The sequence below is a fragment of the Strongylocentrotus purpuratus genome, unplaced genomic scaffold, assembly GCF_000002235.5.
Source record: "Strongylocentrotus purpuratus isolate Spur 01 unplaced genomic scaffold, Spur_5.0 spur5_scaffold_10, whole genome shotgun sequence".
Lineage (NCBI taxonomy): Eukaryota > Metazoa > Echinodermata > Echinoidea > Camarodonta > Strongylocentrotidae > Strongylocentrotus > Strongylocentrotus purpuratus.
In genome coordinates, this window is record NW_022145595.1 from 27094807 (window position 1) to 27116055 (window position 21249).

Sequence of the window (21249 nt, forward strand, 5' to 3'; positions counted from 1 at the left end):
TTTTGATGAAACGTTCTCTATCATACTTCTCCGTTTCTCTTCCCCCACCTACAGCACAAGCAACCTTTTACATGTTTACTTTATTTTCTTTCTTAAAATTCTATTTTTTTCTTCTTTTTATTTTAAGTGAAACCTTCCCTTCGAAGATACCGCAACTAAAATTGAACGTAAGACCTATTTACAAGTTAGCAATGTAACTTGTAAGCGGCTTTAAAGTAGGAAAATACCAAGGTAGAGGCACAATTGAAGATAGTAATTCCGGGCAAGCATCGCAGCTATTTTGGAGGTAAATTTAGGTTTTCATATTGCAATTTGGTGTGATCATTATCCGTATTGCCCGACTCGCTGTGCCGCTCAGTTGCTACGGAACGCGGACTGCTGATCCGCCGTTCCTCTCCCGATGACTGATGTGATGGTCTGGCAATTTGGCATGCCCCTCCTTTCGTGAGCTGTGTGCATGTAGGCCTAAAATCTAAATTGTTTTGACTTTGAGATGAAAAGAAGACACCAAACTTGACGGGAAAAATTAGAAGTACTACCCCTCAGAGTGCTGTTGCTATTGTTGTTGTTGCCGATTTGAATTTGTTAAAAGTGACTGATGCAGTCTTGTGAAATAAATCATTAAAGATAATATTAATATTAATAAGATTAATGAAGCGGACGTGCTGATCAAAATAAACTCTTCTAATATTTAATCTAGACAGTCTGTCATTAACAATCTCAATGGTGGCATTTAACTCACCTAGAATTCCCATACTAGGAGGCCATTCGAGGAGGCGCGATAGCTCAGTCGGTAAAGCAGTGGTCTCGTAATCCGGCGATGCGCTATAGTGCCCTTTGGTAAGGCATTAATCCTCATTACCACTACCACTACCAGGTCCCTCAGAGGAGACCTAAAGCCGTTGGCCATCTGGTTGCTTACTTACAAGCATTTATGCTTACTTAGCAGTTGGGTAAAATAACCACCACCACCATATAGGGATTGATATCGTTTAACCGATACCGATACCGAGATGATCGGGATCGTGATCGGGAGACTAGAAAATGGACTGTTGTCTGTAAGATTCTGATTGTTGTTTCTAAGGCCGTTGTCGCCTTATTAAAGGTGTTTAACCCAATTCCTGTCTGATATCTAATCATTCCTGTCTGTACTTAGTGAATCCCCTTATACTGGCGTAATCGGCAGGATTTCTTTGTACTATGGCCTTTTGGAAATCTAAGGATTGGGTGAGAAATTAACACGGTCTTTTCATGCAGTGTGTGACTGTTGTTGCCCCACTTGTTGTTGTGTAGGCCTAGGCCTAACAAGTTAGTGCTTGTTGATCTAGTAGTAGTAGATCTAGGGTCTAGATCTAGGTCTAGACTCTACAGATAGACTAATCAAAGTTAAGGTAGCTATTAAACAAGTAGGTTTAGTTTAGTATTGAAGTAACATTAAAAATAAAATAAAAAATAAATAAATAGACTAAGGTCTAGATCTAGATAGGGTCTAAATAAATAAAAGTTGATTAAAATAGTAGATTTAGTAGTCTAGACCACCGGCAGACCTATTCTAGATAAATACTAAATAGGTCTAGATCTACTGACGGAAATATTTCTCTCACTAACCATACACCATACACTAAAACACACACGTTTCATAGGTCACTAAATTAAATTTAAACTAGATCTAAAGTTAGGTCTAGATTTAGTCTAGTATAATATTCAGTGCTCAATGAAAGATAAAATTAACCATGACAGACCGAGCAGCATATCTCGGCAGATTTACAGCTGAGCACATAGCACACTTGTGTGAATTGAATCATATTGATACCAATGCTGTAAAGACCAAGCAAGAGCGGATCTCATGTTTATGTGATTTGCCTAAGCTGGTAGAGGATGAACCAAAAAACACAGGTGTGGGTGTGGATGACCTTTTGCGGGTCATGAAGCACCTTGAAGATTCTCATCAGCATGAGACTGAGAAACTATGCAAATCCTTACTGTCTGCTGCAATCGGTAACTCTGCACAAACTGGTCCTCCGTTAAAGGGATTACATCAGCTAAGTAACGATGATGATATGGTGTGCTACCTTAGCACTTTTGAGCGACTAGCCCTGGCAGCAAACAAGCCAAAGAGTGAATGGCCACGGCTGTTAGAACCATATCTGACCGGAAGAGCTCAGCAGGCATTCCACGCCCTGAGTGCCAGAGAACAGAATAATTACGACGATGTTGTCCTGGCCATAAAAAGAAGGTACCACCTCACTCCGGAGGCATACAGAATAAAGTTCAAAAAAGAACATAAGAAGGCCAATGAAAGTTATGAAGAATTCGCTAGTTATTTACAAGACTATTTTTTGAAGTGGGTGGAAATACCCCAGGAGGCAATAGAGATGCCTGAAGTCTCTAAGGGGCTCAATCTGGTCATGATTGACCAGTTCTTAGAGAGAGTACCCGATGAAGTGTTGAGATTAAAACTGAGGGAGCTACAGGCCACATCCCTCATGGTAGTTGCGCGCAAGGCGGACGAGTTCATGATCCAGAGAGGGGCGAATTATGCTGGTAATTACGCGACCTCAGGGAGTGATCCCTCCACTCCACGAAGGACAGGTGCAAGCAGTAACCCCACAGGACGGAGATCCTTTAATGCTGCTTGCTACCGGTGTGGCCAGCTCGGGCACAGAATTGCCAACTGTCCGGTACCTCCGGGGGCCACGGGGTCGGGCTTCCAGGGAGGACCTCCACAAGGCTTTGGTCGAGAACCGTCGCCAAGGTGCAATTTCATTGCAAAGGATAGGGGTGATGCTACAATTGCAGATGTTGTTGTTCAGGGTCTAGATGACAGAGTGGTGAAGACCCGAGCCCTGCTGGACTCGGGGTCAGAGGTTTCCCTGGTCACCTTTGAATTGTGTAAGGAGTTAGGGGTAGAGGTTACTTTTGAAACTGAAGGGGTGTTAGGCATGATCAATGAAACTGCCTTAGTGCCTGATGGTTTAGCATCCCTGCAAGTGGGTCTAGGAGGCAGCACTGCGACTGAGGTCTTTCATGTGGTTGGTAGGCTCCCAGTACCGGTCCTCCTTGGTGCTGACTTTGCTGAAAAGGTGAAACTTATCATAGATTTTGGCAGTCGTAGTTATAGCACAAGTAGCAATGGGGCCAATGAGCGGCCAGTTAAGTTCTCGTTGAATGGAGGGCAGGAGATGTCACATGTTGGAGAAGAAGTCGATATTCATCTCCAAGCTGAGGATGAGATGAAGAAACTTGATCTAACTGAAACAGATAGACATAAATTAGATCTGGTGTTTCAAGATTTCCCAACTGTGTTTAGTGAGGTACCTGGTCATACGAACATGGCTATTCATAGAATTGATGTAGGAGGGGCTTCCCCCATCCGCTCTCACCCGTACAAGGTGAGTCCTGAGAAAAGACAAGCTCTTGATGAAGAGTTGGATAAGCTTCTGGACATGGGGAAGATTGAGCCTTCAGATTCACCTTGGGCCGCTCCTGTAGTGATGGTTCCTAAGAAGAACGGGAAGTACAGGATGTGTGTCGATTACCGGAAATTGAATACAGTGACAAAGATTGATGCCTTCCCCATGCCTACAGTGGATGACATTTTGAGCTCTCTGCATGGTGCCTCGGTTTTCTCATCATTAGATCTGCGCAGTGGATACTGGCAGATGGGCGTTGCAGGTGAGGATGAGGAGAAGACTGCTTTTGTTTGTCATAGGGGTCTATTCCACTTCAAGGTCCTTCCTTTCGGTGTGGTGAATGGTCCTGCCAGTTTCCAACGGTTGATGTCCAAGGTGCTTGATGGCCTGATCGGGCGAAATTGCTATGTCTACTTGGACGACATTGTGTGTTTCTCTCCGGATATTGAACAGCACATCTCTGATCTTCAGGAGATCTTTTGTTGCTTAAGACAAGCGGGTCTGACCGTAAATACTGAGAAATGTCAGTTTGCCTGCCAAGAAATGAAATATCTTGGCCATGTTGTCAGCTCAAATGGACTCAAGATGGACCCCGAGAAGGTGTCTACCATTGTTGACTATCCCCAACCTAGGTCGATCAAGGAATTAGAGAGGTTCCTTGGGATGGCCGGATGGTATCAGAAATTCATTCCTAGCTTCTCAGATGTTGCTGCACCCCTTCATGGATTGAAGAAGAAAGGTGTTCCCTGGAATTGGACTGCTGACTGCACTCGTGCTTTTCAGACCTTGAAGAAGAGCCTCCTCACTGAGCCAATACTAGGCTACCCTGATGAAGAATCCAGGTTTGCTGTACACACAGATGCCAGCAATGTTGGGGTCGGTGCAGTCCTGATCCAGCGGCAACCGTCTGGGACGAGAACTATCGCCTATGCAAGTCGGTCTTTGTCTGCTGCAGAAAGGAATTATAGTACTACTGAGAAGGAGTGTTTGGCTGTAGTATGGGCCCTAGAGAAATGGCGGCCATATCTAGAAGGTAGAGAGTGTCATGTTATAACGGACCACCAGGCACTTTGCTGGTTATTTCGGAAGAAGAAGCGAAATGGGCGACTTGCACGTTGGATTCTGAGGCTTCAGGATTTTCGGTTTCAGGTGATATATAGGCCTGGAAAGCAGCATCATGTCCCGGACGCACTATCTAGGATTCCTGAGAAAGGTGTTGCCCCTTTGGTGGGAGTTGTAAGCAGGGTTTTGTCGAATCGAGTCTGTGGCGGACATGAAAAGGACTTATGTGCGGCCAGTGATTGCATTTCCCCGGATGATGAGTCGGTTGGTTGGGTACAATGTGATGATTGTGATAAGTGGTATCACCAGGTTTGTGTCCATATTGGTTCTCAAGAGGCGGAGGATGTAGACAAATACTCTTGCCCATCTTGTGTTGGCAAGTCAGAGGCCACGGATGAAGTCGTTCTTCCTTTGGATTTGACAAAGGATTCTGTCCTGAGGGCCCAACGGAGTGACCCAGATCTTTTGCCAGTCATTCAGATCCTTGAAAAGCAAAAGAATGGTGGTGGGGAGGATCAAGGTCCTGTTCAGAAGATTTCAGATTTCAGTTTGAAGGAAATGGTGTTGTATAAGAATGAATGTGTAGTTATCCCCAAGGTGCTTCAGAATGCAGTGTTAGTTGAGTGTCATTGCAAGCCAATAGCTGGGCATCTTGGGAGAAAGAAGACACTTCAAAGGTTGAAGTCAATGGGTCTCTGGTGGAGTGGTATGTCGCAGTCTGTAAGAAGCTTTATTCGCAGTTGTAAGGTTTGTCTTCAAACAAAGCCTTCTTACCAGAGACGTCAAGGAAAGATGCTGTCTAGTACCTCCTCAAGGCCTTGGGAAAGGGTTGGTGTAGATCTCATGGGGCCTTTACCAAAGTCATATGCTGGGCATGAGTATATTCTGGTGGCTGTCGACCATTTCTCAAAGTTTGTGGAGATTCTGCCTTTGAAGTCAGCTACCAGCCAGTCGGTTGCAACCACTCTAGTGAGGGAGCTGTTCTGCAGATATGGACCTCCAGGAGCCCTGCTCTCGGACAATGGCCCCCAATTCAGAGGGAAGGTTCTGCGAGCTGTCTGCACAGACTGGGGGATAGAGCAGATCTTCATCACGCCATATCACCCCCAAACGAACTGGGTCGAAAGGGTGAATCGTAACATCAAGGCCATGCTTCAAGCTTACACCGGATCTGACCATCGACAGTGGGATGTTCATCTCGCTGAACTCGCGTTTGCCCTGAACAGCAGTAGTCATGACACACTTGGTGTAGAACCATCAGTAGTTATGTTTGGACGGCGCTTGGCTTCTCCCTTGACTAACCGCCTGCAGACTGAGGGAAACAAAGACATTCCTACGCAAGAAGAAATCGCACACAATCGTCAACGCGCTGTTAGTAGCTCCAAACAATATTACGACCAGAGCCGTGATGAGTGCCGCATCACTGAAGGAAGCCAAGTCATGGTGAAGACTAAACCTCTGTCAAATGCGAAAAAGAACTTCTCAGCTAAGCTAGCACCACGATGGACTGGGCCGTTTGTTGTGCAGAAAAAACTAACCCCAGTGAATTTCCTTGTGGTGAACGCTGCCAACAAGAAGGTGACTCGCATCGTTCATGTGGACCAATTGAAAGGGTGCTAATTACTTCGAACATAGACTTCGCATGTTGCCAACGCTGTTAAAAATTGTCGCTTATTGTAGCATATTGGATCAGGACTGGTTGAAAGTTCGCGACTCATGATTACATTGACTTACCTCTATAGCCGAGTAAGATTGCAGTTTGGTCGAGAGCGGGACTGTCACAGTTGGGCTATGGATCGCGATAGAAACGAAATGGACGCTAAATTTAATTGATCTGGACTCTTAATATACATTTTCACAGACTCTTATTTCAACTGATATTGTATGTTTAATGTCAACCATTTATATTGGTGCATACCCTTGTGCTTTATTTCTGGCTCATGCAGAATTGTGCACTCTTCAGAATTGTTTGATGACTACTATTAACATGTCGGATCCTTAATTTTACAGTTAAAGGATAAATACAACCGGTTGGGAATTGTTGAAAAATTGGAACTGTATAAAAAAACTTGTGATTTCCTGTGAATTTTCTGTCATTGCATCTAGTGTTTTACTTAGAGTTATATATGAACACTGAATTTTTGTGCACATGAAATTGTTATACAGTATGTACACAGAAATTGTGTTTCAAAAGATAAACGAAACAAAAGAACTACCAATTGAGTGTAGTTTATAATTTACACATATACAGCTGTTAGTTTCGCTAACATCCTATACTTTGGTAAACACTATATCTGACCTGAAATCGGGTATAACAATATATATATATATTGTTATATATATATTTACATGTTTTTTGCCGGACCTGCTGACCGGATTTACATTAATAGAGGATATGAAGTATGTTTAGTCGACATACATCCTACACTTTAGCCATGCAGGTAGGGCTAAATTACAAATTTGTCTAAGAGTTATTTCTTTTAGAAAGAAATCAAACAAAAAAAGAACTCAGCTGTGCTGGTGCTGTGTTACTTACATGTATATTGATTTTTTTTAAGGTATTCATGGATATGCTTGAACAGGTTAAGACGATAATCTGTATTGGAAGTTTTTTCTTGTTGGTGTTTGACATTATGCACTTGCATCTCTGTTTTGCGGGGAAAAGCTATCCTTTTGGGGTGCGGTGTTCGTTCTTCTTATAGTGTACATTTTTTGGGTACTGATGGTATCTTGCACAGACACGCGAACTGAATGTATAGATTTACCCTGAACTCAATATAGAAACAGTCGATAGCGATCACAGCATATTAAGAGACCTGGTGGTCGTATGTTTTGTCTGTACGCGCGCTTGGTTGCGATATTGTTGCTTCACGTGTATATGTCTCGGGCGAGATTTGGCTTGTTTTATGAGCAGTTGGAAATGTTAAAAAATAGTATTTTGAAAAAATAAAAAATAAAAAAAAAAACCTGTAGGGTATTTTTGGTGGGGGAGAGTATAGGGATTGATATCGTTTAACCGATACCGATACCGAGATGATCGGGATCGTGATCGGGAGACTAGAAAATGGACTGTTGTCTGTAAGATTCTGATTGTTGTTTCTAAGGCCGTTGTCGCCTTATTAAAGGTGTTTAACCCAATTCCTGTCTGATATCTAATCATTCCTGTCTGTACTTAGTGAATCCCCTTATAACCATTAACCCACACTTTTTACTCAGGAATTGTATAACTATAATTGAATTCTCTTTTCCATGTTGTACTGTTTGGAGCAATAAGGGCTTTAACCCATATACTTTAACACAGAGTTAACGCCCTTCTCGCTCTCACATTTTCCCTTTTTTTAGTTTCCCTTCAGAGTCTTCAACCCTTGAGAAGAGATGAGTTCCGGTATGCCTGAAACCATTAACCCTTGGAGCAGCAGGCAACCGCCCCCCTCCAGAGCCCAGGTGTGCAATGAAGATGGTCTCTCTCCTCAAGACGTACTCATGTCTCAGCAAGGTACATTAGAGTTTGATGCTGTAGGAACAGGTAGTAACCATGGTGATGAGCTCCGTAGCAAGGATTCGGGAGATGCAGTACAGAAGGAGAAATCAGGAGGATGTTCAGCGCGATGCAGCTCCTGCTGCTTCACTCTCTGCAAACCCTGCCTGGTGGAACATCATCCTCTACCTGCACAGCCAACACACTGTCAGAGGTTCCGGTATCTCCTCATGTGCCCGCCGCATGGAGCCTTATCAAGATGGCTAACAATTCTTCTCCTTATTGTGCTGACTTGGGTAGTATTGTGGGCTGTTACAGGGAGTGAAGCATTACCAGGGGGTAACCTTTTTGCTCTCTTCATATTGGTGGTATCCTGCAAGGCAGGTGGATTAGCCATAGAGGTCATCAAACTACCAGCTCTGCTCGGTGAGTATTAATTGGTAATCAAAATAATTTACTTTAAAAAAATTATTTATTTTTGTACATTTCCATTTCCGTTCATAGTAACATATAAATGGACAGAACAATGTTATTTTGCATCAAATGTATGTAACGTTGTCAGGCCTGAACTTTGTAGTATTGATCACAAAGAGGATTGTTGAAAATAAGCTAAGGTTATGCTAGTCCTTTACAAACCAAAGAAATAGCTCTAAGAGAGAGAGAGAGAGAGAGAGAGAGAGAGAGAGAGAGAAAAGTAAAGTTCATGTGTTTTTGTGTTAATTTTGGTATTTTCAACAATACAAGGCTTGTGGCTTGTTTCATTGCAGGAATGCTTGTTGTTGGTTTCATGCTTCGGAACATACCAGTCATCAACGTAGCAGAGGACATCTCTCCCACATGGTCCTCATCCCTCCGAGACATGGCTCTAGTCATCATACTCTTGCAGGTTAGTTTATGTCTGCTACCAAAAATAAACAGTTTTTATCAGAAATTTGTAATAATTGATGAATAATTGATTTTAGATCTTGGCTGTGACTTGTTTTATTTATATGACATTGATTGTTGTCATGAACATTTTCTAAATTATATTTAAGTTAGTATTGTCTGTTGGGAGCCAGGGGAGAACAAATAATCAAATTCCTCTGTCCCTCAACAGAGAGATTAAAATATATTACATTGTTATGTTATTTATAGTTATTTGTCTATGATATGTTTATGTATTGTTATATTTTATCCAAATGTGAGTCGTAAGACGATTTTATGCCTTCATTTCATTTTGTGCATGACAATAAAGAAATTTAATTCAATTCAATTCAATTCAGGCTGGTATCGGCTTAGATGCTAGTGCTCTCAAGAGGCTGAGTATGGTTTGTGTTCGTCTGTGCTGCATGCCCTGTATAGCTGAGGCCTGTACAGCTGCTGTTGTATCACACTTTCTGCTTGGCTTCCCGTGGGCCTGGGGTTTCATGCTAGGGTAGGTTTCATTTCATTTCATTTATTGGTTCAACCATTTTTTGAAAAACAAACACTCAAAATTACAAACGACGTTTGAAATATGCATACAAAACATATTTGATATACAAGAAGTAAAAAATGATTAGGGAACCGGAAAGAAGCTTGAGCTTGTAGGTCAACAAAATATTATCAGAATTTAGTTTTTGTTAAGATTGACAGCATGAATTCTTTCAAAGGAATAAGAGATCATGGAAAGGGCAATTACAAGTGTATCTGTAAAACTCCCTTTGAAATTTGAACTCTAGAACTCTCATTGTTTGTATAATAATATTCTGTGCTTATATAGCGGCTAGCGCTTAATTCATTGCCAGTGTCTCTAAGCACTTTACAGATATATTATTACCCCGGTCTTCAGATTCAAGCTCGCCCGCACACAATGTGTGCACATTCTCCACTCCCTGGGGAGTATTCCAGCCAGGCGCCAATTTACAGACGCTCACAATGTTGGGCTTACTACATTAATGTTCGCATCCAACTGGGTACCCATTTAGCACCAGGGTGGAGGGGAGCAAATGTAGATTAACGTCTTGCCAAAGGACGTTAGTGTTGGGCTGGGATTTGAACCCTGTACCTTGTGATCTACAGTTTGGCGATTTATCCACTAGACCACAACACTTTTGTATCATGCATCCTTATACAGCTGGTTTTTCCTCTTCCATAGATTTGTTCTTGGAGCTGTTACTCCAGCTGTGATAGTACCATCTCTACTGAGTTTACAAGCCAGAGGTTATGGGGTGAGACAAGGCATACCAACCCTGGTCATAGCAGCTGCTAGTTGTGATGATGTCCTCGCCATCGGTGCTTTTGGAGTGATCCTGGGAATCGCATTTGCAAAAGGTGAATTTCAACTCTTTTTTTGTTGTCGTTGGCTCTTTGCAATATGTTGTTTTCATTTTACTTGTAGTTTCATCGGATGGAATGTTATTGAGTTATGATTGCCCTTTCTTTTCTAGATGTTATATTGTGATATATTCAGACTGATCTATTCTTTTTGAGGTGATTAAAACAAAAAAGTTATTGGTTTTATTTAATACAATTTTCCACAAAAGCACTCATCTAATTCTTGATTAATAATAATGATAATAATAATATGGATATTTATATAGCGTTGGTATCTGCCCGACTCTGACGCTCATGAAGTACTGAATGAGAATGAAGTGCGAAATTTTTATTAATATTAAGTCTTTTATATTTTTGTATCTCTCTCTCTCTCTCTCTCTCTTTTTCATTCTTTCTCTTTCTTTCTCTTTCCTTCTCTTTCTTTCTCTTTCCTTCTCTTTCTTTCTCTTTCTTTCTCTCTCTTTCTCTTTCCTTCTCTGTCTCTCCTTGTGTATGTCTTTGGTGTTTGTCTCTCTTTATCTCCCCTTACTTCTCCCTCTCTGTATGTGGATATGTATCTTGTTCCTTCTCTGTGAAGGTGATATAATTTACAGTATTTTCAGGGGTCCTCTGGAGCTAGTGATGGGGGTATCTTTCGGCTGTGCGGCAGGGTTTCTTCTTTGGTATATCCCTGACCCAAACCAGGTAAGCACATATCCAGGACCTGACACTAACAGGTGCTTGGGACACGTAGGTATGCAAAATAGAAGTCAGGATCCCCGAAATTTTGAAGTTTTTACATAGCTGCAGACCTGCCAAGTGTCCCATCGAGCATTCCGGAGATAAAAATCCTGAAAATGCGGAATCCGAATGTCCTGCATTCTGCAATTTCTCTGTTTACAGAGATCAACTGGTGTCCAATATTACTAAGGCCTTAAAAGGAAAAGATGTTGTATTTCCCTTTGAGACCGATCCAAAAATCTTGAAATCTACGGTTGGCTTTCAAAAAAAGTTTTTTTTTTTTAAACCGTTTTTTAGAAAAAAAATGTATTAAAGCATTCAAAACTGAAAAATATCGGCTCAAAGAGGGAGCAAAAAAAAGAGAAGATTTCTGACCAACAGACCCCTGTTTTGGCACCTAAAGGGCAATACAACATCTTTTTTTAGGCCTAATATCAGTACATACGATACAACATGGAGCATGCCTGAAATTTGCTGTAGGGTTGAGATTGCTGTCAAATTGTTACTGAATTCTGAAACCATCTGCTTTTCTTTCATGATGAATTTGCACATTTGAGCTTGCGTCACTTTGTTGAATAAATGGACTCTAATGGACTCTTGATGACAGTTGTCCCACATTGCAGTTTGGAAAACTTGGCATGTCTGTAGCTGTCATGCCTACAGAATGTAAAGTGTTCGATCCGGAACCCCTTCCATAATACTTAGTGTGGTTAGGTAGCTTAGCATGATGTTGTTGTATGTAAAACCACTCTTTTTTAACAAAGAAACACATCAAGCTAATCGGACCAACTACTAGTGGCTAGATGTGAGATAGTTGAAAGATGAATGAGTCATATCTTTTCATAAGATTTCATAATTCCAATCAAATAACATAAACTTTAAACATATATAATGAAAAATACATAAAATTTGCACTATATGACAAATCAACAGTATATGAGAGGAAAACAACCATACATAATGGAATATACCTTGAATTTGGATTACAAAGATTGATAGCAATCAACCTTTCAGGTTCTCCCGATGCACCAAACCTGTTCTTTTATAATGTTGCATCGATAGAAACATGAATCAGATGATAAATTATAACAATTAAATAATAGAAATAAATGACAGGGCAAGTAAACAAAAGATGTACAGACTGCCTGGGTCAACAACTAAGTCATAATTATACAGTAGGCTTGTGGTTGCACCATGTGAGAGAGAGGGGGAGAATTCGGAGGACCTGGAAAGGAATCTCTGTAATCTTTCTTTCGTGAGTGGGTGTAGTCCTAAAAAGGACTGTTGATACTATAGTCTTGTAAAAGACTGTTGGTTATCTTTCTTAGCTTATAGTTCTAAGGAGAACTATAGCGCCCGTTGGAGAGGATGGGTAGTAGGAGTGGCTCGACGTTTCGAACAGGTTGACTATCCATCGGCTCTCACATAGTGCAACCGCAAGCCTACTGTATTATCTACATCACCATGTAAGCCGATACTTATAAGCAGCATTTAAGTCATGATTATTATGTGTTCATGATTGTTAGATCTGGTTACCCAAGAAGCGCTTCATCCTGCTTCTCTATGGGGGAATCTTTGCTGTCTTTGGTAGCGGTGCTGCACAGTACCCTGGTGCAGGTGCTCTTGGCTGTCTCACCATGGCATTCATTGCTGGACACAGATGGAAAGAGCGAAAGGTGAGTTTCTTTATAATGATGATAATAACATCTAGATCTAAGAGGTAGTGCATCCGCTCTTCTGTTGGAAAGACATTTTTTTGTAGTTTTTCAGTCTCATCAGCACCTTTGATTAGGCAACTAGATATTGGCGCTTTATAAATACCTGGATTGGATTGAATTGGATTGGAAAGAGGAAAGGTGAGAAATTTTTGTTTTCATAATGATGACAATGACACATTTCATAGGTAGATCTAATTGGGGGGGGGGGGGGTCCCTTCCCCCCCCTCTCTCTCTCTCCCTCTCCCCCTCTTTACTGAGACCTTGGAGAAAGCCAGCCTGACTCTGGAAATCATGTTACTGGTGACAAAACTTAACAATAAACTTTAGTTGATAGATAACTTTAGTTGAATTAGTACTGACTGAATGAGATTTATTGATTGATAGATCATAAAAATAACCAAAAAAGGAAATAGTCAAACATGCAGCTCAAACAAATGCATTACTGTTTACCTTAAATCTCTGTGTATAAGGCACACCTGTGTATAAGGCGCACCCCAATTTTTTTTTTTTTGGGGAAAAAAAAAAAAAAAAAAAAAAAAAAAAAAAAAAAAAAAAAAAAAAAAAAAAAAAAATCGTTTTTGGTTGATGTTGTTGTTGTTTTGTTGCCGAAAACCCACGCGGGGAAGGACCTTCATTTTACATCGAGGTGCAGTAAAGGCGCTGATTTGTGCTTGTTAACTTGTCACAAATAATAGTACCAATGTCGTTTTTAGAAGAATGTGTAAGATCATTAATGTAAATTAAAAACAAAAGAGTACATATGGTACCAATGGTGCACCTTGTGGTACACCATTTGTTATAGAAAAAAATATTTGAGGAATTATTATTATAAACTACATATTGAGATCTATCAGAAAGATTACTTTCAAACCAAGTTGACAGACAAATTTGAGTGTTGTTGTAGTTTCCGAGTGGTGAGTCAACACACTGATTACTGAGCTGGGAGACATTGCCAGGCATAGCGCCATAAATCGAAACTTAAAAAAAAAAAAAAAAAAAAAAAAAAAAAAAAAACTTTTTTTTTCTGTACCTGTGTATAAGGCGCACCCCCGACTTTCAAATTTTTTCGGCGGCAAAAAAGTGCGCCTTATACACGGAGATTTACGGTAGTTGTGTGAGATCTCTAAAGTAATGTAACTATATGTAATGTTTTGATCATGCTATTTTTTTCTCCAAATCTGTTTGTGGTCGTTATAATACTCAACTCAACTGCATCTAAAATGGAACTGTAATATATTTTTTCTTTTCCTTGTTGAACGTAGGAAGGTGTAAATACTTTGCTGTCGTATCTCTGGTTACTGTTTGAGCCTCTTCTATTTGGCTTGATTGGAGCTGAAGTATCCATTTCATATCTGGACCCAGCTACAGTAGGTAAGGATATCAACATCAATCAGACTTGTGTATAAAGGTCACCAAAGGGTCACATTAAAAGGACAATTCATGGATATCATATGGGACATACAATATTTCTGTTGTCATAACTGTACGCTTGATGGAAAATGGTCATGGCGGAGAGATAGCAGAAAGAAACGTTAGCCAAATGAGTCAATGGTCATATTGAGTGATTCTTATTGTTTTGTTTTTTCTCTTTGTATAAAGTAAGTAATCAAACCCTCAAACAATTATCAATGGTGTACTGTTTATCTGAGCACAGAATAACTTCATTTTCTTTCCAGAAACAGAAACTACATGTAGTCCATATATTGTATGTTTGTTCCCAAGGAATAAGTTTTAAGACCTTATCTGACAATTTACTATCAAATTTTGACTATTGAAAACTGTTACATGGTAAAGCCTCGGTCACAAATGCCATTACGAACTGCTACGAACGCTGTATGAACGATTTTCAGACAATGAAAATTTGAGAAGACAATGGAAAAACAGGGAGATTCTAATTTCGTACGAAATTATCGTTCAAACCTACAAACGTACAAACCTTTGTGACTGTAGCATTACTGACAATAAATGTGGTTGTAGTGTAGGGGTTGAGGATATGAGTGAACCGCTTGTTAAAACTAAATGAATAACCAATATTAATACTTTCTTTCATGTCTGGCTGAAGGTTTAGGCTTTGCCACACTCATCATAGGTCTGTGTGTTAGGATGGTTGTCTCTGCATTGGCTGTCACTGGGGCCGGTCTGACGTGGAAAGAAAAGCTGTTTATCTCCCTCGCATGGTTACCAAAGGCAACTGTTCAGGTACTACCTCACTGTTAACACTTCAAGTACAATTCTCTATTTCACTGCCTCCGAACAGTTACTCTTTAATCTGCTATTTTTGAGTGAATTTCACATGTTTTAAAGCCTGTCTGCACTAATTCGGCCAGGGGGGGGGGGGGGGGGGGGGGGGGGGGGGGGGGGGGGGATTAGACCACCCAGCGTGGTCACTGAGAGTGGGTTATATCATCAACTCAGCTCTTAATCAACATAAGAAAAAGAGGATCATGGGGGACCAACAGGCACTGCTTATACATTGTTTTCTATATAGAGGGAGAAATTAGCTACAAGTAGTGCAGTGGGCCTTTAAGTCATGAGTCTATCAGCACTTGTAAATGAGCTGGCAAAGCCTGTGCAAACATGTATCGTACTGTTTTGCCTTGCATAAGAGTTTTTAATGATTATGATAATAATGGGTTTGTATATTGCTTATTTCTGTCGTACATGACATTGGTTTAATTGTCGATTTCCCATATGTTGGAATAAAAGGAATAAATAATAAAGAGAAGTAAATCATCAGCATCATGCGTCATTGCATTGTAAAACCAGTCGACAAATGCATCTTGAAAACACATCTAAGTTTTGTTGAATACTTGGTTTCTCCTTCCAGGCTGCAATTGGATCCGTAGCTCTAGATACAGCGAGAGACAGAGGAAGTGAAGAAGAGTTAGAGATATATGGAATACAGGTAGGTAGTGACCATAATGAAAACAGTAATGATAATGAATTAAAAATATAACATCAATAATAGTTCAACAAATTAATAATTGGACAATGCGATGTGATCCTAGCTGATATTTAAAGTATTGCAATTGTATGAACATGTACATCTGATGGTCATAATAGCAAGTTTCTGCGTATATATACAACATTGATCTACATTTGCCACTCTCCACCCAGGTGTTAAATAGGTACCCGGTAGGATGCGAAAGCTAATGTGCTTAGATTAGCAAGTGTGCGCTTGTAAAAATGACGCCTGGTTGGAATGCTCCCCAGGGAGTGGAGAATGTGCATACGTTGTGTGCGGGTAAGCCTGAATCGGATGACCGGGGTAATAATATATCTATCCGTGAAGCGCTTTGAGAGGGCCTTCGGTCCTGAAAAGCGCTATATAAGAACTAGCTATTATTATTATTATTAAAAAGGATTAAAGTGTGTCATTTGCAGTGTTGATGTGCTTCTAAATGATGTGCTAGCTCCCACCCCCATGTGATAGGTATGTTACATGCATGCAAAAACTTGTAATGTACATAGAAATGAAACTAATGCAATTACGTGTGTTTTTTTTGTTCAATCAAATAGTTACTTCATGCACCAAACATGTCAAGACCTTCTGTCCTTGAGTTAAGTGGAAACAGTGACAATCTCATCCCCCCTCTCCTATCTGCTCCACCACCTCTATCAAATTCCTTCTTGAGAATTTCAGAATTTAACCCAATTTCTCTCCAATCTTTGATTCGTAGCTTTTGACGGTAGCAGTCCTATCCATCCTGTTCACTGCACCCCTAGGAGCTATCGTCATATCGCTGACCGGTCCTCGCCTTCTGAGATGTGCCCCTCCAAACCAGACAAGTTCTCACAGAGACGTACCGGAAGTAGCAGAAACTCAGCCAAGATATGAACCAACAAGAGGGGGCAGCTGTAGAGAGGGGCTTAGTGTGAACAACGTCTTATTAGAACAAACAAGGGTGGCAGAGAATTCAGTTTGAGTGTCATGGAGCCATTGTCATATCATTGATGGGTCCTTTCTTGATAAGATGTGCCCCTCCAAACCAGACAAGTTCTCACAGAGGCGTACAAGCAGTAGCAGAAACTCAGCCAAGATATTAAGCAACTAGAGGGGGCATGTGTAGAGAGGGGCCTGGTGAAAACAATCTCTTATTTGAACAAGGCAGAGGGGAAGAGAATGCAGTATGATCGGCTGCGGAGAGGAATCAAGGAAAAACAAAAAAGATATTTGATTCACATGTGTTATTACTGTCATGTTTCTATTCCAATCAGGGAGGCCCATGATCAGAGGAAAGAATGGTGTATTGCAGCCAAAATGAATTGTGGGCGATTGATCAAGAGCCTTTCAACATGAGCCAGTGGCATGTCTTTCACTGTACTTTGACTTTTAAAGTGGTGGCTCAGTGGTTAGAGCGCCCGCCTCATGCACAGGAGGTCGTGGGTTTGAACTCCGGCCGAGTCATACCAAAGACATAACAATGGGACCTTCTGCCTTCTAGTTAGGTGCTCAGCATATTAGATTGAAGAAGGGTAGTAATAACATATTTTGTTATGCAGGGCCCGCTGGAAGAGCAGTTTCATAACTGAAGTGGCTACCCTGGGTAAATAAAACATTATTATATTATTATTATCCTTCCCTATGATTCTACTTGAATTCATTATCAATATTCATACATTTAGTATTATAAAATGGGTTCAAGAATGTAGCCAATGAGAAGTGTCAAAATGGATCATGTGACCGTGCATTATTTTTTAATATATGCACAGTACCATCTGCATGGGGGTGATAACAACCGTGGATGAAGGTTGCGGGGAGATATCTTATGGCTTTGCTAAGTAAGATTGTCGACCCATTTTATGAAACAAATATTACACAGGTTTTTGTTTGTGACGTTATGGGGATGCAGTGCTATTCAGGCATTCACAGTGGCACAAAATTAAATTGGCTATGCCTCATGAATTGTATTGCACCATAGTAAATACCCTCATGCACTGCGTCGACCATTATGCGCTCATACCTGTGCATTATATGTATATTATGATTTGTACTTACTTGGTTCTCACTGGGTAATACATGTAGTAGTTATGGGAATAAGATGGTATCTGTTTTACAAACTGCTTTGTATTCTGTCAATGTGTTTTATTAGTCTGCCATATTTGTTGGAAAGACAATTAATCAAGTTAATTCAATTTTACCTTGATTAAATTAGAATCCATTGCCTACATGAATCGGGTTTTCACATTAAGCCCATTAGAGAGTTCAATTATGACAAAGATGATGTTGGTACATGATAGCTCTGGCAACACTTTTTCCTGGGTCGGCTTCTCACCAAATTTGTAACTTAAAACTTTGATTTAACATTATTTTTAACTTAAAATCAAACAAATAAAATGTCTTCCTTCAAGCCAACACTGAAGCCAAATGTAAACCCAGAATTAGAATCTGATTCTAACCCTTACATATTATATAATTGACATAATTGCCTGGAGCATATGGCTGGAGTAAATGTTGGATCACAAAGTTATCATTTGATTTTTCTACTGACTGTTCCCCCCCCCCCCCTCTCTCTCTCTTTGGATTACATGTGGACATGACTAGAAGAAGAGGTGAAAGAAGAACTATTTGTGTTCTTGTTGGTTAGAAAAAAGCTGGAGAAGTAGAGGAGAGAGAAGAACTATTTGTGTTCTTGTTGGTTAGAAAAAAGCTGGAGAAGTAGAGGAGAGAGAAGAACTATTTGTGTTCTTGTTGGTTAGAAAAAAGCTGGAGAAGTAGAGGAGAGAGAAGAACTATTTGTGTTCTTGTTGGTTAGAAAAAAGCTGGAGAAGTAGAGGAGAGAGAAGAACTATTTGTGTTCTTGTTGGTTAGAAAAAAGCTGGAGAAGTAGAGGAGAGAGAAGAACTATTTGTGTTCTTGTTGGTTAGAAAAAAGCTGGAGAAGTAGAGGAGAGAGAAGAACTATTTGTGTTCTTGTTGGTTAGAAAAAAGCTGGAGAAGTAGAGGAGAGAGAAGAACTATTTGTTTTCTTGTTGGTTAGATAAAGCTGTAAAGAGTACAGAGGTTTCATTCAAACTGTGTGTGAATATTTAGAGTGGGGTCCTCTTTCAGTGGCTTTACTTTATGGGCGTTGAAGTATTGTGTTATTATGCGCATTGTAAACAAGTGTAGATGTTTGACTATTTATATAAGCAATAAGTGTAGATGTTTGACTAACTATGCAAGTATACTTTCTGAAATTATGAAAATATAGGGTAAGAAAAGTTTCATATCTTAATAATGGATGGCAGTGCTAGTTGTGCTAATTTTTGAGTACCGGTAACTTTGACATCCCTGAAAGTTAAATTTATTTTGATAAATTGGTAACCCTAGCCCAAACTGTTGTTGATGCTATGTTGTAATGGCAACATATATTATATATTGGATATAGTGTTCAAAGAGTGAAAGAAAGAAGTTTTGGTCATTTCATCCCTCAATCTACAGCAATATTGTATTCATGGATTGGCCAACTTTTAATTCTACCTGTAAAAAGAGATCGCAAAAAGTAATTCACACATCTTTAATGATTCTCAGCAGATATTTTAATCTTTGGCTTTGGCGTCCAAACTGAGTCAATTTAGGCATTCAGCTTTCTCTGGGAATTGTTTGGGAGGTCCAAACTGGAGGCTGAAAGTAAACATTGACGGGTTGGTGCTGAAAAAATATTTTAAGTATTATTTCTTTATTCTTCATCTTGCCATTGCTGCTTCATAAAGAAATAGATGAATTAAAAATTATTTTTAAATGAACAGTTCTATTTTGCATTACTCCATGATGATATCCTCCAGGTTCTTGCTCGTCTGTTGTGTATTTGATTGATTGATTGATGGATTGTTTGATTGATTGATTGATTGTTTAATTTACTGATTGATTGGTTGATTGATTGATTGACTGAGTGATTGATTGATTGATTGGGTGGTTGATTGATTGATTGATTGGGTGGTTGATTGATTGATTGATTGATTGATTGGGTGGTTGATTAATTGATTGATTGATTGGGTGGTTGATTGATTGATTGATTGATTGATTGGGTGGTTGATTAATTGATTGATTGATTGGGTGGTTGATTAATTGATTGATTGATTGATTGATTGGGTGGTTGATTGGGTGGTTGATTAATTGATCGATTGATTGATTGATTGGGTGGTTGATTGATTGATTGATTGATTGATTGGGTGGTTGATTAATTGATTGATTGATTGGGTGGTTGATTGATTGATTGATTGATTGATTGGGTGGTTGATTGATTGATTGATTGGGTGGTTGATTAATTGATTGATTGATTGGGTGGTTGATTGATTGATTGATTGATTGATTGGGTGGTTGATTAATTGATCGATTGATTGATTGATTGGGTGGTTGATTGATTGATTGATTGATTGATTGGGTGGTTGATTGATTGATTGATTGGGTGGTTGATTAATTGATTGATTGATTGGGTGGTTGATTAATTGATTGATTGATTGATTGATTGGGTGGTTGATTAATTGATCGATTGGGTGGTTGATTGATTGATTGATTGATGTAATGAGATATAATGAAAGAAGAGATAAGTGACCAGGGTCCCCGTTGCATAAAACTTACCATCGATGGTAACTTTGCCATCAATGGTAACTACCATGCAGTGGCTGATCCAGCCGGCGGTAGGAGGGGGGGGGGGGGCCAATCCGTGAGAAAATATTCGTTGCGACTCAACCACCGGTATATAAGCGGGGGGGGGGGGGGGGGTAGGAGGCACTTTTTTTGTCTAATTTTTCATAAAATATTTTACCTCGACTCGGCCAGCCGGTAAATAAGTAAGGGGGAGGGGGTGGGTAAGACCACTTTTTTGGTTTTTTGGCCTTCTTCGTGAGATTAAAAAAAAGAAGAACTTTTTTGCTGTTGTTGACCCGTCAGCCCCCCCCCCCGTGGATCCGCGCCTGCAGAGGATCCAGCCGGCGACAAGGGGGGGGGGGGGCAAATCTTAATACAAAATTTAGCGTCGACTCAGCCGGCCGGTGAATAAGTCGGGGGGTGGGGGAGAGCACCTTCCTTCTTTCCCTTTTTTGATCGAGTTTTGGAGGAAAAATTTAGTGCGGACTCGCCGGTCGGTCATTCAATTATTATTATTTTGTTTATTTATTTATTTTTTATTTTTTTATTTTTTATTTATTTTATTTATTTATTTATTTATTTATTTATTTATTTATTATTTTTTTTTTTTTTTTTTTTTTTTGGGGGGGCGCTTTTGTTTTGTGCTTTAAAAAAGGTTAATTTTACGTTCTTATCCTATTTTGTTATCGTTTTTTGGGGCTAGGGGGGGGGGGGGGGCCGGGCCGGAAAACTCGCAACGTGGATCCGCCCCTGCTACCATGGAATTGATTTTGATTGGTTGTTGAGCCCTGTTACCATGGTAGTTGCCATTGATGGCAAAGTTACCATCAATGGTAAGTTTAATGCAGCGGCGCCCAGATGATATATTCCAGGATAACTACCCTTGTCATATGTGAGGAGAGCGGGTGGGTAGGAAGGAGTGCGGATATGGATAATCAAATTATCGACATTGCGGGCCTCGGTGCAGGAAACCTGAAGGTATACTTCTGTC

General features: G+C 40.2%; 1 protein-coding gene across 1 annotated transcript; it reads left to right on the plus strand.

Annotated features, from left to right (window-relative positions):
• The first annotated feature begins 154 nt into the window (after positions 1-154).
• LOC100893236 (sodium/hydrogen exchanger 9B2) lies at positions 155-17098 on the plus strand. Its single transcript, XM_030979934.1, has 11 exons — positions 155-286; positions 7818-8379; positions 8721-8839; positions 9216-9367; positions 10070-10245; positions 10826-10932; positions 12495-12644; positions 13949-14057; positions 14749-14885; positions 15514-15591; positions 16367-17098. Exons 2-11 carry the CDS (start codon positions 7851-7853, stop codon positions 16610-16612), a joined length of 1803 nt encoding a protein of 600 aa, XP_030835794.1. The 5' UTR covers positions 155-286; positions 7818-7850; the 3' UTR covers positions 16613-17098.
• Positions 17099-21249: the final 4151 nt, after the last annotated feature.

Coding starts and splice junctions, on each gene's coding strand:
- LOC100893236 (XM_030979934.1), top strand. CDS start 7,851: ATGAGTTCCGGTATGCCTGAAACCATTAACCCTTGGAGCAGCAGGCAA. Junction 8,380..8,720: donor CAAACTACCAGCTCTGCTCG/GTGAGTATTAAT, acceptor GTTTCATTGCAG/GAATGCTTGTTGTTGGTTTC. Junction 14,058..14,748: donor TCTGGACCCAGCTACAGTAG/GTAAGGATATCA, acceptor GTCTGGCTGAAG/GTTTAGGCTTTGCCACACTC.